Source organism: Syngnathus leptorhynchus, chromosome 1 (assembly GCF_054491065.1).
Source record: "Syngnathus leptorhynchus isolate UIUO chromosome 1, UIUO_Slep, whole genome shotgun sequence".
In the NCBI taxonomy this organism is placed as follows: Eukaryota; Metazoa; Chordata; class Actinopteri; order Syngnathiformes; family Syngnathidae; genus Syngnathus; species Syngnathus leptorhynchus.
In genome coordinates this window covers 20,192,881-20,206,963 of record NC_141195.1, presented here as the reverse complement: position 1 = coordinate 20,206,963, position 14,083 = coordinate 20,192,881, and the positions used below count along the sequence as shown (strand labels likewise).

General features: G+C 40.2%; 1 protein-coding gene across 1 annotated transcript in view; it reads left to right on the top strand.

Annotated features, from left to right (window-relative positions):
* The window catches only part of LOC147062610 (gamma-aminobutyric acid receptor subunit gamma-3-like), a 51,271-nt gene that overhangs the window by 22,497 nt on the left and 14,691 nt on the right, over positions 1 to 14,083 (top strand). The window contains exons 4-6 of the mRNA XM_085914104.1: positions 9,690 to 9,781; positions 9,910 to 10,041; positions 11,158 to 11,240. Of these exons, the coding sequence (XP_085770230.1) occupies positions 9,690 to 9,781; positions 9,910 to 10,041; positions 11,158 to 11,240 (307 nt within the window). The remainder of the gene's footprint in view (positions 1 to 9,689; positions 9,782 to 9,909; positions 10,042 to 11,157; positions 11,241 to 14,083) is intronic.

The following is a 14,083-nucleotide window of genomic DNA, read 5'->3' as shown; positions in this document are numbered from 1 at the left end:
ATTTTAGGCAATCATTTCTGATGGTGTATTACAATATACAGCTAAGTCCAAAGATACAACTGTTTGCCCTCAGTGTATTACCAAATCGTGCCACAACACACTGTGCAGTTCTGTGGTCCACTGGAAGAGATGCAGTGTAAAAAGAGCAAGAACAGGCAGAGAAGGTCAGATGCGGCAAGCGACAAAGAGCTTAAAGCAATTGAACATTGAATATTATTGTGGAAACTGTATGTGACACAGAGGGTAAAATCAAAATCCTAGTGAATAGTTTGAAAAGTGTTATTTAACTTGTTTAAATATGTTTGAAGCATGGGGCAGGGGTAAGGCTATTAAAATGGAATATATATATATTAGATTGTGTAGTGTGTGGGTCTGAAACAGATCCTCAGCGATAAAAAGGGTTCACTATTTTTGGTTGTTAAATTTCACAATATTTATTATAGTACACTCATAATGTATGCACACCAACATTTAAAAAGTACATTTTCCAGAATGTGTTAATTAAAATGTACAACATACAGTGATGACTGTGAAAAGATGTAACAATGTGCTTATGAAAATCATTAATGGGAAGTATCAGCATTGGATGAGGATATTATTATGGTTTATGTGCATTTATGTTTTGTGCAAGAGGATGTTTTCCACAAGTTTTCAGTTCTCATTTAAGTTAACGGACATTACATTACCCCCTCACAATATATTGAGGATTGCATGATTGTTGTATTGTGATATGTTATCATCACGAGTCACTCTGCGGTTCTCAACACCAATCAGTAGGCCGATAGGTCAGCCTACTCTACACTGAGTGCAAACCTTTACAATCATGCACAGTGATTGTGATTCACCATTCCTCCAATTTTTTTCCTCTATGTTGCACTGATTGGCGGCACCCTGTCAGGGATAGCGAACAGTGGGCACCACAATGCAAATCCCCTGCTGTCCTGGGAGTTTGCTGGAGTGGACTTATCTCTAATGCTCCCACTCTCTGTCTGCCTCGGCATGTCTTTCACTTTTGTCAATTTTTTTCTGCTCTCTTTCCTCACTTAACTGCACGCGTCAGGCTTAGACTCACCCGAGTCCAATTGGTCATCCGTCTGCAGACCTCGGTCTCGCTGAAGTCTGTCTGGTTCATATGAAGAACCACTTCAAAACGACCATATCACCCCACCTTCCTTTGCATACTCTACTGGCTAACACTGTCATTATATAGTGGAGCCTTGATTTAACAAAACTGCAACCAACAGACGATGGATTTTATGGTAAAAAAAAAAATACTGTCCAGTTCACTCAAAACAGCCATTTATACAGAAGTTGTTAAAGTCTATCCTTTTCAGAATAGACCCCTTACCGTCACTGTGACGTCACATTGTTAGCCGGAGGCAAATGAAGGGAAGCCATCAGTTAACACCGCTATTGTTATGTAAAAATGTTTTATCTTGTTGCAGTATTGGTTGCCAAAACCGTAAAAGCAAAAAACAAAAACTTGAAATTATATCACAGCCCAGCCTCTGGCAGTTATGAAATGTTGAAATTGATCAGCTAAAATGCTGGTTCTGTCACGTCTGTCTGTTTTCTTTCATAAGTCACCAAGATTCACAAGCACCATCCGTTCCTAGAGGCTGTTTGTAAGATGAATTGTGCACAAGTAGTTATTTAGTCAATTGAAATCTGTAAGGGCTCATTTGACTTACATTTCCCCTGAAGTCCACAAATGGCCTAATCTCTCCATGGCCTATCCGGAAAGGAGGCGCTTTAAGTGGCCACACTCAGCTAGCCACACATTGCTGGAAGTCTGGTGGTCCGAATCTTTCCCAGTCCAACTTTTGAATTTCAGCAAGCCAACCTGCGGGAGTTGTCTTGCATTTATTTATCCGTAATTGAGGCACATAAGCCGGCTGTCTGGCAACACGGCATAGCCGCTGCATCTCCTGCTTCAGATGGATGGACAGCAGGCAGCCGCGACAGGGAGCGTCTTCTCTGTGTGACCGGCTGGGCGACACAGCCAGGAGGTCCTCCTGGCATCCTCACTGGCGGCAGGTTCTGAGCTTTTTGTCTGCAACACAGATTTTGTGAGGTGCCTGGTACATCGTCATAATTAATAAATCACTGCAGAACATAATCCGATAGGAATCAAGAAAAATGAATCACAAAAATGCCATCTCTCAAAATTATTCTCAAAATTGCATACATATGCGTTTTTTTCAGTTTCTCTTTAATTATTTTATATGCATTCAGTATTGTGCATGACTTCTGGTTGGTCGGGGGGAATTGGAATGTTTAAAAACTGCATGCATAGGAGGGGGGGGGGGTCTTTAGACCCGTCCAGTAAATTGAGTTTAAATGCGGAGGCAATTGTCGCTATGGCGGTCAGCACTGAGTTCAGTGTTGTATTCATACTGTATCTGTGGCTAGAGCAAACTCGTGATGTTGTAGGTGTACACGTCTTTCGAACATCCCGTCTTAGATATAGTATACATTTTTGGAGTCAAGCCATTCTCTAAAGACATCTAAACATTGATGGGAGTGAAAAAAGGAAGCCCGATAACCAGCGACCAGTTGCACCACCATTTAGCCCCCACTCCTTCCCACAAAGCAGCAGCTGCTCTCAAACGCCGAGAATATCGTGAATGAGCGCGCCAACATTGCCCGCTTCTCCATCCAGTGCATCCGCTGCCAGCAAGGCTGAGATGCCCCATGATCGACCCTGCCGTGGATCCCATCATCTCATCGGCATCCCTTCCTCACCCACCGGCGGCGACAAAACTGGATGCCCTGTGAGCCTGCAGCGGGCCTTCCGGCAAACGCTGCTGCGTTGCTTTTCTTGAGGATTAAGTCATGCAATCTTCAGTATGATTGCATTGTAGTTCTGCCCATCTGCTGTAGTCTCAGGATTGTTATGAATCCGTATATCCAACTTGTCCAACATGCTCATGTATCTAATTATGTCCTTAAATTGACAATATGTTGACTGATTTTCATCATTCTCCATTATTAATCCTTGCCTTGCTCCCACGACTATGCAACCAGGATGTCTACATAAACAAATGAACATGAAGATCAGTCATGTGATGTCTGGAGCTCTATTGGTTTTGAAATAGTGGGAGAGTAGATTCTAAACACACTTCTTATATACACTATGGAGAAAATATAATGAACATTTATGATAAAAATTTGAATTTTATATGGGTTGATTAACTACCAATGGGGTGGCAAAACATTTGGTAAAGGTGACAGCTGCCACCACTTATCAACTTGTAAAACCGCCAATACTACCGCCAGTACATTTCGTTCCTACTGGTGTCGCCTGAACCACAATGAATGTAACTCTGGAACGTTTGTCAGCTTTTTGCAGCACCCTGACATTGTCTTTGTTGTTTTTCTGTATGCTGCTGTCAGAGGGAGCTCAAAGCTTGCTGATTGAGACAGAAAGTCATTTCATACGACATGCTTGCTCATTGAGCTTTGAGATGAAGGTCATCCACTGCAAAGACAAACTAAGTGGGTTGAAAATAGCTCAACTCTCCGATTATAAGGACACATTTATCATTCCACAATTAAAAGAAAGAGGGCAAGAGGGTCAAGCATGAAGGCAATGAGTTGTTATTCCACACCATCAATGCTGCTCAACCTTCAGCTGTTTTCTTCGCAGAGATCCATTTGAAGATACAATCAGTGAACCAAAGACTGTCATTTGAGAAATGTAATTCAAACATGGTTTTAATTTGCTGCAACTGGATGAGTGTCGTTAGCACTTAATTGTTGCAGCATTCTCCTTGGCCTTTGTCGCACCAAAATATAAGTGTATTTGTACAGATTAACTTTCAAATGTTCACTGCAAATCCAGTTGTTGAAATCTTAATAAATGTGACGCAATATGATGAATCTAAAAATATACAGCCAAATTTTACAAAAAATGCCTTTGTCTATCTATAAGAGGAGACATTTCATGGTGATGCTGGATCTCTCGAATCTCAGGATGACACTTGAGTTCCTACAGATCTCTATTATGAAGTTGAATAAAAATAGGAGGGCTATTTTTACCTGAAGGTTCATCCCACAATAAATCCAGATGCATCCTTATCATTTAAAAAATGAATGTAGCCTTGTATAGGGCTGCAACAAAAAATCTATAAACTAGCTAATAATCGGTATTTAAAATAGTTGGTGACAAATTGAAGTATTGATTTCTTGTGTCATGCAGCGCACACATGAGTTAAGAAGTCACTGTCCATGCTATTTTTAACAGGTTTAAAAAAATTGTGTGGAACCTTTTAGGAATCTGGACAAAATACGTATGTTTTCCCTAAGCTCCTCCCGGACGACAAATACTATTGATAAGATAGTAAACTGCATGACAGTAATGCTTTAGTTATGTCTCAAAAAATTACAATATTGAAGTTTTTATTCAGGATATTTGCCACAACAAAAGAAAAAAGGCCGTTCTCTTCAGCTTCCAGGTCGCTGAGTGTGTAAGTGTAGACACGCCTGACTTGTGTGCGGGCAGCGTGGGATCGATTCACACACAGTGGCGGTCTGCATGTGTGTGAGACTGGTTGTTCATCTCTATATATACCTGGTGTGCAGCGACTGGCTGGCGACCAGTTCAGGGTGTTGTCGGTCGGCCTTTACCCCAATGTCAGCTGGGATAGGTGACCAGCATTCCCCGTGACCCTGAACAGGATAAACGGTGTTGAAAATAGATGGATGGTTCAGCTTCCATTATACAAACAGGTTCGATGGTGAGAAAATGACATACGAGATCATTGCTACGCACACTGAGTACCCACTTCACATTTCATGTCATTTTGAAGAGCTATCTGTACAACAACGTTCTTGTGCTTGTCAATTTTTTTGTGGCTTCCCTACTCCAACTCTCCTGGAGTAATACCGTGCTGAACATAAGCTCCAAAACGTGCATTCAGCCACATCAGGAAACCAAGGTCATTGTAACCAGAGATGTGCCAAATGTGTTTAAAAAAAAAAAAATCATTTTACATGCTCCCTGTCAATTCCTATCACTTTTCATCTCTTTTTTAGTATTCCAAATGCCTATGTGAATGTGAAGCAGACCAGAAGGCAACAAAGAATCTTTTGTTGGTGAAATTGACCACAGAATTTGACCTCAAGAGACAGACACTCTTTACTGAGGAATTGTGACCAAGTAACCGGCAGTGATTTTTTTGTGACACTACTTTTAAAGAAGAAAATAGAACCAATGATGAATGAATAATTGATGCTCAAGTGGAACCAAGACATCAATCATATAAGAACTTTGTTTGAATTGAATTTTCTAAGGGTGCCATAATTTGTGTGTGTGTGTGTGTGTGTTGGTTGTGTTCGTGTTTGTGCGTGTGTATGCGTGTTCGTGCGTGTTCGTGCGTGTGTGTGTGTGTGTGTGTGTGTGTGTGTGTGTGTGTGTGTGTGTATAAGGGTCAAAAGCCTGGTGTGCAGGTGTGAGTTACAGACCGCTTTAGTTTGCAATATAACAGTTCAGTCATGTGTGACTGCATCACGTCGGTGTGGCTAGAATGGCTCGATGTGATTAAAAAATGAGAAATGTAGTATCACTAAAATCGTTTAAAAAAAAAAAAAAAAAAAAAACCATTTGTATGCCCTGTATTTTTCCATGGGATTTTTTGTTCGATGCAGCACAATGACTCATGGAACATTGCTTTGTTATGGAGGCTTAATGTGGTCAGGTATCTTGATACAATGTAGATATTTATTGCTGACAAAAGATATTGTATTGCTATAGAACAATATTGTTGATCAATATGTGACTAACGCATATATTTGTTTGCTTTGGAGTAAAAGACGGGAAATATTTCATTTGTTTTCATCATGTGCAACTGATATAATGTTCCAATTAGATAAATCCAAAAGACGGAAAGAACTTTATTTTTCAATGTCTACTGCAAAGTATATACAATAGTATTTAATCGAATGGTAATCTGTATCAGCACTGTTCAGCCTTGGATGTTGGTAGGTGATGTGTTTATTTTAAGATTCCATGAGTCTTGGTAATAGTTACCTGAATTCTTCTTTTTAAATTTCTGCTGGCCAAATCTTTTGTTCTCACTCACAGTCAAGTATAAAGGTCAAGTCATTTCGAAGACAGGTCTTTTTCATGAGACAGAATGAAAAGCAAGGATGGACGGAGGGGAGTTTGACAGTAAAATTATTATCTATCGCAGAATAGCAGTTATCAGCTGCCTGGTAGCAATGATAAATTAGATGATTGTGAGGATGGGCGTAAAGAAACTCTCACTTGCGCTATCACGAGACTGGAGCTTTCATCACCATGGAGACCTGGAACGAGGGCAGGAGGTGAGGGGTGTGCGGGTGGAGTGGGGTGGGGTGGGGGGGCAGCAAAAATAATGAAGCGTACAAAACATGCACAGACATGGACTGTTCTCCCCCGTCCTGTCTACAGTACATGATCGTGTGAGACTCTTGAGTGACATGCGGTTTTGCCCGATATTCTGTGATTGATGAAGCCTCATAGATAGATAGACAGACGCACATTCTGTGTTCAAGAGAGATCATCTTGACAGGCTGTTGAGCAACAGGCATCTGTATTGAAGGAAAAATAGCATGACTGTGCTATCGCTTGGGGATGAGGTGGGGGAAGGATGTCTTTGGACAACCGTGTTTTCAGTCTAAATCAAACGCTAAGCAAAACCTCTTGTTGGATTAAATATACAAATTAGTTGCTATACCAATGCACATCTTCTAATGTGGTTTGCAGGGGTTAGTAAGAAAACTATAGATTTGACCAGGGTGAAGCATTTCTTTGAAACTAGGTTTTTTGTATTTACTGTTTTTCTTATATGACAGTCTGCAAGCAGACTGACAAAGCTTTCCAGTCTAGCATCTCTCCAAAAAGGTAGAATAACAAAATGTTTTTCCCGGCAAGTTGGAAAACAATGACAGCAATAAATTGGAATTGGAAGATATTCGGCTATCTCCTTGCAACCATGATGATCTTGGATAAGGGGGAGTCTATTTTTTTCCCCTAGCAGTTGAAGTCAGTTTAATTAATTCCAGTCACATGCACATTGCTGTCAACATAATTTTCATTATTATCACACTGGTATTTGCATCCCCGAAGAGAGCTTTTGCTTATCTTAGCACATGCAAGTCTATTGTCACTGTTTGCTCAGAGGAATTACAATGAAGATACCACCAGTATTTTAAAATTGACTAATGTGAGATTGTGCTCTCTACCATAAAAAAAGATTGTTCCCTCATAGCCGGGGTCAGAAAATTAATATAACCTCAAGGGTGGCTTTTATTATCAGGCATTTATGTACATGAAGCACAAATATTACATTTCAATTACTGGAGGTCTCTTAAAAAAATGAATGATGTGTAAAACAACCCCAAAAAATTGTCATTGTCCTTGATTGATTGACATTCACAATCGATTAATCAACAGTTATGGGGTTTAAATATTTTAATACTGATTTAAATGGCAGAAGAACACTGAAAGTTCTCACCTGTGACCTTGACATGCTTACAAGCATAGAAAAATAACTTGTAAACTCCAGACAGAAAAGATCAGGGCTGAACTTGAAATGCAAACCTGTGACTAACCGTGCTGCTTCCAACTAGTCAATTCATGTGAGTCATGGTAAGCAGAATAATTTGGAACACCTCTTACCTTTACCTGTAATACCAATATTACAATTCAGTGTCACCATAAGATCATCCAATGAATAAATCTGCATTAATATTCTGACAAATTGGATTTATTGCGAGATGTGCTGCTTTACAGCCATGTGCTGCTTTCCAGAAAAAGAAAAAAAAAAGAGCTTGTCCCCTAAACCTAATAACTGTCCAGGCCACCCTCAGCAGCTACAACAAAAATCAAGCATTTTTTATTCCCGGCAATGAGTCTTTCACATTTCTGTGAAGATATTTTGGCCCACTATTCATTCTTTGCAGAATTGCTTGACTTCAGCAACACTGGTAGATTTCAAGTCGTCCTGGTCTGGAAGTAGGAAAGCAGCACAGGCCATCACACTACCACTGTATATGCAGGGCTCAAAATAAGTGGTTTTGGATCGCTGATTTTCTCCCAAATTAATATTTTGCATCTCATCATTACATATTGAATAGCAAAACTGAGAATCAAACACCAACGGTCAATAGCAGTCGTTTGTATTAGGAGCCATCTCATGTTCAATTGAAAGAACCACATTAAATTGCCAATTACAAATTGTCCAAGACTAATTGTTAATTAGTCACTGACTGCAGGAGCTGAATGCTCGCGGCAGTAAGAGCTCTCAGAGGGGAGTCAAACCTAGCAAAGAATAGTGGAGAAAATGAGAGACAGCAGGAAAATGAGTTATATCTGCACACATGGATCAGCTGCTCAAAGCACAAGCACATTTTAGTGCCAATCTTATATTCAAAAGTTATCCGTTAACCATTTTTTGTTTGCTTGTATATGTAACACACACACACTGAATATCCAGCTGTGTAAGAACTATCATAGACAAAAGGGAATTTAGTTGATCATGTTCTGAATCCTTAAAGCGGAACATCAAATATTCATGTCCCTGATAATAAACTTGCTGCTTTCTGTTTAATTTCCCTGCAGAGAATACACAACAGCAGCCACCCTTTGTCATCCCCCTGCCAAATCGGTCTTTGTCTCTTTGTTGTCCAGCCATGAGTAATGCACTTTCTTGAACCTCTTAGTTTTCTTCACGTGTCTATATGCCGTTTGCTTCAAAATATACGTATTCTCCGGAGAATTTTGCCCGAACCCCTACCTGATTTTACCTAGATAGGTCCAAGTACTGATCTTGATTGTTTTGCATAATACACATGAATAATTCAATGGCTGCAATACCTTCTCTTGTTGGGATTTTCCCTGGAAGTACAGTAGCTCAGAAATCCCCTTCTTGTTGATCAGCGCAACAAGTCAGCGCACCGCACTTCCTATTTCACTATTGTTGCTAGCATGGTTTAAGGCTCAGTAAAGATCATTGGTGGGAGACAAGTGAAGACAACGTGTTTGATTGTCAGATACCAGTCAGTGTATAATACTATTTGAGAATATCTGTTTGTAATTAGTACACTGTATTTTTAAGTCATAGTCACAGAAAATATGACCAGTAAACAAGCTGAGTCGCATTCGTTCAATGAAAGCCTTGAGCGAATGACACCTTCTGCAACAATTGCACAAAAATGAATCAGTACAGTGTTGAATCAAAATGGTCTGATATTGCCATCACTACTGGCTTACTGCTTGAGACAGATCCGCCCTAAAGGGAACCAATTTCCCCATTGCAATAAAAATGCTGTCAAAATAATTGTATTCATTATGTATTGATCTATATGGTATTTTAATGAAAGCACGTCACGGTCAACTTATTAAGACACCTTGAAAGTGTTTTAAAGTATGCATCAAAGTATAATATGAGGCCTGATAATATCTTCCACCTGGCATGCCAAAAGTGATCAAATACATTTCAGGAAATGTAACCGCAAAAAAAAAGTGTGCCATTCCAAAACGAAACCGTCTGCTTGGTGGAAGCGGGGCTCTAAATCTATCCTGAAGCAAAGGAAGTAATTTTTAACAGCACATGCAAGTAGAAAAAAAATGAATGCTTGTTGTTGTGAATGTATCTTACAATGGCGAGAAAACAGATTCTGATTTCCATCTTGCCCTCTCACAGGAATACCAAATCGATATCATCTTTGCCCAGACTTGGGTGGATACACGCCTACGTTATAACAGTAGCAGCATGCGGATTCTCACTCTCAACAGGTACTCCAATATTGCCTGCGTCAACAATCTCACACACTTTTTGGAAGCCTTCAGTCATGGTGCAAATTGGCTGATTGGCTTCAAACCTTGCATAGAAGTCTGAGGTATCCCCTCTCTCTGTCTGCCAGTAACATGGTGGGCTTGATCTGGCTGCCCGACACCATCTTCAGGAATTCCAAGACTGCAGACTCTCACTGGATAACAACACCCAATCAACTGCTCCGTATCCGAAACAATGGAAAAATTCTCTACACGCTGAGGTGAGAGCTATGTGTGTGGGTTACAGTCTTAACCTTAAAATCTTTTGTCCTTGAAGTGCCATTTAAATTATGAATGTCCACGTCTGATTCGAAGGTTATTATTTGAATCAATATGTTGTGGATTTCAAAGGACAACTTGTGCAAATAGCAAACACAAGTGCGAATGACTGTTAGTCGAGGCGCGTTCTGCTCCATTTAATGAAGACGACAGTCAATCCAACATACACTCTCCTCAGACACTTTGTTCATAGTGTTTGCTTTCAAGCTGACAAATATTGCTAATTGTGTGAGAGGCAGTGTTTGTCCAGACCACATGCCTTTTTTCTTTTGGTTCTGATTCCGCTCACACTTTGAGGAATTACTTGCTGACGCTCATCACGAGCATGCAAAGAGAATCACTGAAACGTCCATAATTTTCTATGATTCTGGTTTAGGGTTGCTGTAACAGTCTTTCCCAGTTGATTTAAGGTGAGAGGTGAGACTATGCACCGCTGGACTTATCACCTGTCAACCATATTGATTGGGTCAATGACTGGAAATGAACCTGCTTCTGCTATGTGAACTAGTACACTAGCAATGCCCCAAGTCATATATTGTTAAATCAAAAGCTGCCTGATTGTGCCGATCAAAATTGACCATTTTGATTATTTCTTTTGTAAAGTTGTGTTTTTGATTCTGCTATTGCACTGGATCATGTTGTACCTAGATTATTCCACAAATATATTAAATCATATAGTTTACAGAGGATGGTTATTTGCACAGTGGGTGAAATGTCAACATTTTCTAGCTTCTTTCAGATGTTGGGACAAATGTGCTTGCTGTTCACACCTCAGCTCCATATTTGGGCTTTCTGGCACATCTGTTATTGCAGAAAGTAAATCTGCAAGTTGGGAAGTCAGCAATGTGCACTTACCACAGAGAAAAGCGGGATGCGGGCTGCTCGCTGTTCTGATTGAGGCACCACTTTGGTGCATATTTTACGTGGCACAGAGCTGTCAGGCAACTCACATCATTACGTTGCGTGGCAATAAGGTCTTTTCAGGCAATTGACTGAAGCACAGGACGTGACTATAGTGAGCGATGTGTCTTTCTACTTTTCTCTGTCTGTCTCTTTAGGATGACCATCAACGCTGAGTGTCAGTTGCAGCTCCATAATTTCCCAATGGACGAGCACTCGTGTCCTCTGGTCTTTTCCAGTTGTGAGTACTGACAGTCAGTCACAAGCGCACAGACACATGAGCTGACACTTACGTTTATAGGAATATAACAAGGCGTCTGCAACCCCTAACCTTCCCATACCCTCATGTAATTGATCGAAAAGATAAAATGGAATACAAGTCCACAAAATTTTCATTGTCACAATATTGTCTCTGCAGCCCAACTGATTGAAACACAGTGTTAGGATTAATGGTCTGGTTAAAGATTTGTTTTGGCTTGACTTCCCCTTTAAGACAGGGAAAAGTTTGGGAAGGAAGCAGGCAGTTCTGCCTCCCAGTGGCTTGCAACAGTCATGAGATCAAAAGATGCAGATGATGATGTTGCAAGCCAAAATGAGGAGCGCAGCTGCTGTATCTCCAAATCCATAACCGACTAGTAATGTGCTTGATGCTGGAGCCTCGCACAACTGTTTATTTAGATGTGTGGTTTAGGAGGTGGTTGCTCCCCGCTGAATCAAATATGATTAAATTAATTTCAGGTAACCACTTGAGGCAACACCAGCTGTGCTGTGTATCTAAATTCAAGAAGCAGGTGTTTCCATGCAAAAATGACAAATTAATATGAATTAAGAACCCTGACCTTGAACAAATCTATTGTAAAAGAAATCGGAAAGGTATTTATTAATATCAAGGCATAAATTCAATGTTTGCAGTTCAAATGAATAAATGACTGACTCATTTTCCATAGGATTTTTTTTCCAATCACTACCAGACTATGTTTTATATCTTTCCTTCACAGAAAACTCATAACTGTGCTTAATACTGGATTTTTAAATCAGCGTATGATCTCCCTCGTAATTAAAGAACAACGGAAATTGCATTTGGAGAAGCTGCTCGCTCTGCCACTTTTTCATAGACCAACAGAGCCTCTGTTTCTAGAGAAGTAACCATAAACACCTTGACACACACATGCATACATGCTATATTGTATTTTATTTTTTTATTTTTTTTTAACAATGATTACAAGTGATCGTTGAGCTGATCCATACAGGTCCTCAAATCCCAGACATGGCTGCGGTCACACTAAAGAGCTCCTACTGTGTCAATTATATACTGCCCACATATACTCTCATTTGCTTTAGATACTGTACAATATGACAACCAAGCGCACATTGATTGAGGGTCAGAAGCTAATTGTCCTGCAGGTAAGAGATCATGTGTCAATCTGTCCACCTTTCAGTACTACTCCACCTGTCTTTTAGCAGCGGGGATTGGGATAATGAACATTTCCAACACAACTGTAATTTCTTTCGGTAAAGCTGACATCTTATGTACTTTGCATGCCAGCAGGTCTACATATATTTATTTATATATTTACAAGGTAGGCAGACAACTGCACCTCCATCTGAAAGCACCTTTTGTACAATGTGATGATGACGTATTTCGCTCACGTGCTCTTTGTCTATAATTCAAAATGGCGATAATTGTTAGCTATATGATTTTTATTTTTAATCCATTTTGGTATACTCATTGGTTGTATTCTGAAACCTGACAAGGTACAGAAGACAACGTGTGCATAGTATTCTTAGTTCTTAAGGTTGTGTGTGTTAAAGATGAGTAAGTAGTGTTATCCCAATATTTATGCATGCAAACCCTATATTATGATTATCCATTGCCTGTTTTACCAAAGTGGTTTGAGTCAAGTGTTTAAGTGACGTTTGTCTCTAAAACTTTGGCCATTTGGCGATGGTCGGATTGGTGCAATTTGGGTCTTCAAATGAAGAGCGCCAAGCAGAGCTGCTGTGTGCTGTGACTCGCAGCTGAATTTACTGTCACATTTGGATGGATAAATGACTATGGATGATAGAGATCGGTGGATTAGAGCAAAGGAAAACCCTTTTTTTTTTTTTTTTAAACCAAGATGGTGCTGTAGTGGCGTCTTCAAGAGCTCTAACAGAGCTCTGTTGATTTCTGATTTATTTATTTTTTTGTCAGGTGTGGGGTTTTTATTTGTCTAGTGTGTGGCCGTGACATTTCCTCGATGGATCGATTTCTGTGCATGATGGTAACGCCTTCTCAGCAGCATGCGTGTGGTAGCACTGATTTTGATGGAAGGGATGTCTGCAGTATTTGACTGTTGCTATTTGACGGCAACGGGGCTGTGTTGGGCAGTATTATTCACGGCCCTGTTTTGTTCGGGGAATATTTCAGCACTCTTGGAAGGTCTGCAATGCCGTGGCTTAAAGATGGCTGGTTGGAGCTGAGGATAAAAACATAGGAGTAACAGGGAGCGTGGAAATGTGCCTCGAAATGGTTTGAAATTGAAGCCTATCTACTATATAGGAGGAGATCTGAACCATCCTCTCTTAGTCTCTCTATTTGTCATTGGACAACGGATAATTGTTTATCTTGAAAACCTAGCGGAAGCAGATGCCTTTGATCCACTTTGAATCTCTCCCCTCAAGGGAGGGATAGCTTTGTTTGCATTGTTGCCAATGTTTTATGTGTTTTTTTTTCCTACAATGAAGTTATTTTATGTTTTTGTAAAGCACTTGGTTATGCCAAAAGCCATTGTGAAAGCGCCATTTAAATAAAGATGTATTGTATTGTATCTAATAGAAGGCCATTGTTTTAATGAGCGTACAAGAAAGACTCACTCTCCTCTAGCTCATTATTGCTGTCACTCATTTCCCCACGTTACATCTCACTGACCCGAGCTCAGCCTCCCTGTCAGATGCAGAATCATTTTGATATATTTCTGTAGCGTGCATTAGGCGTGCCTCCGACTTGGAGCTTAAGTAGTTGGATTTTCCACATCAACTCAGGCTGGTGCAGTCCCAACTAAGTTCTTACATGAACTGGAGAGTTGAGGGTGGGTCAGACCT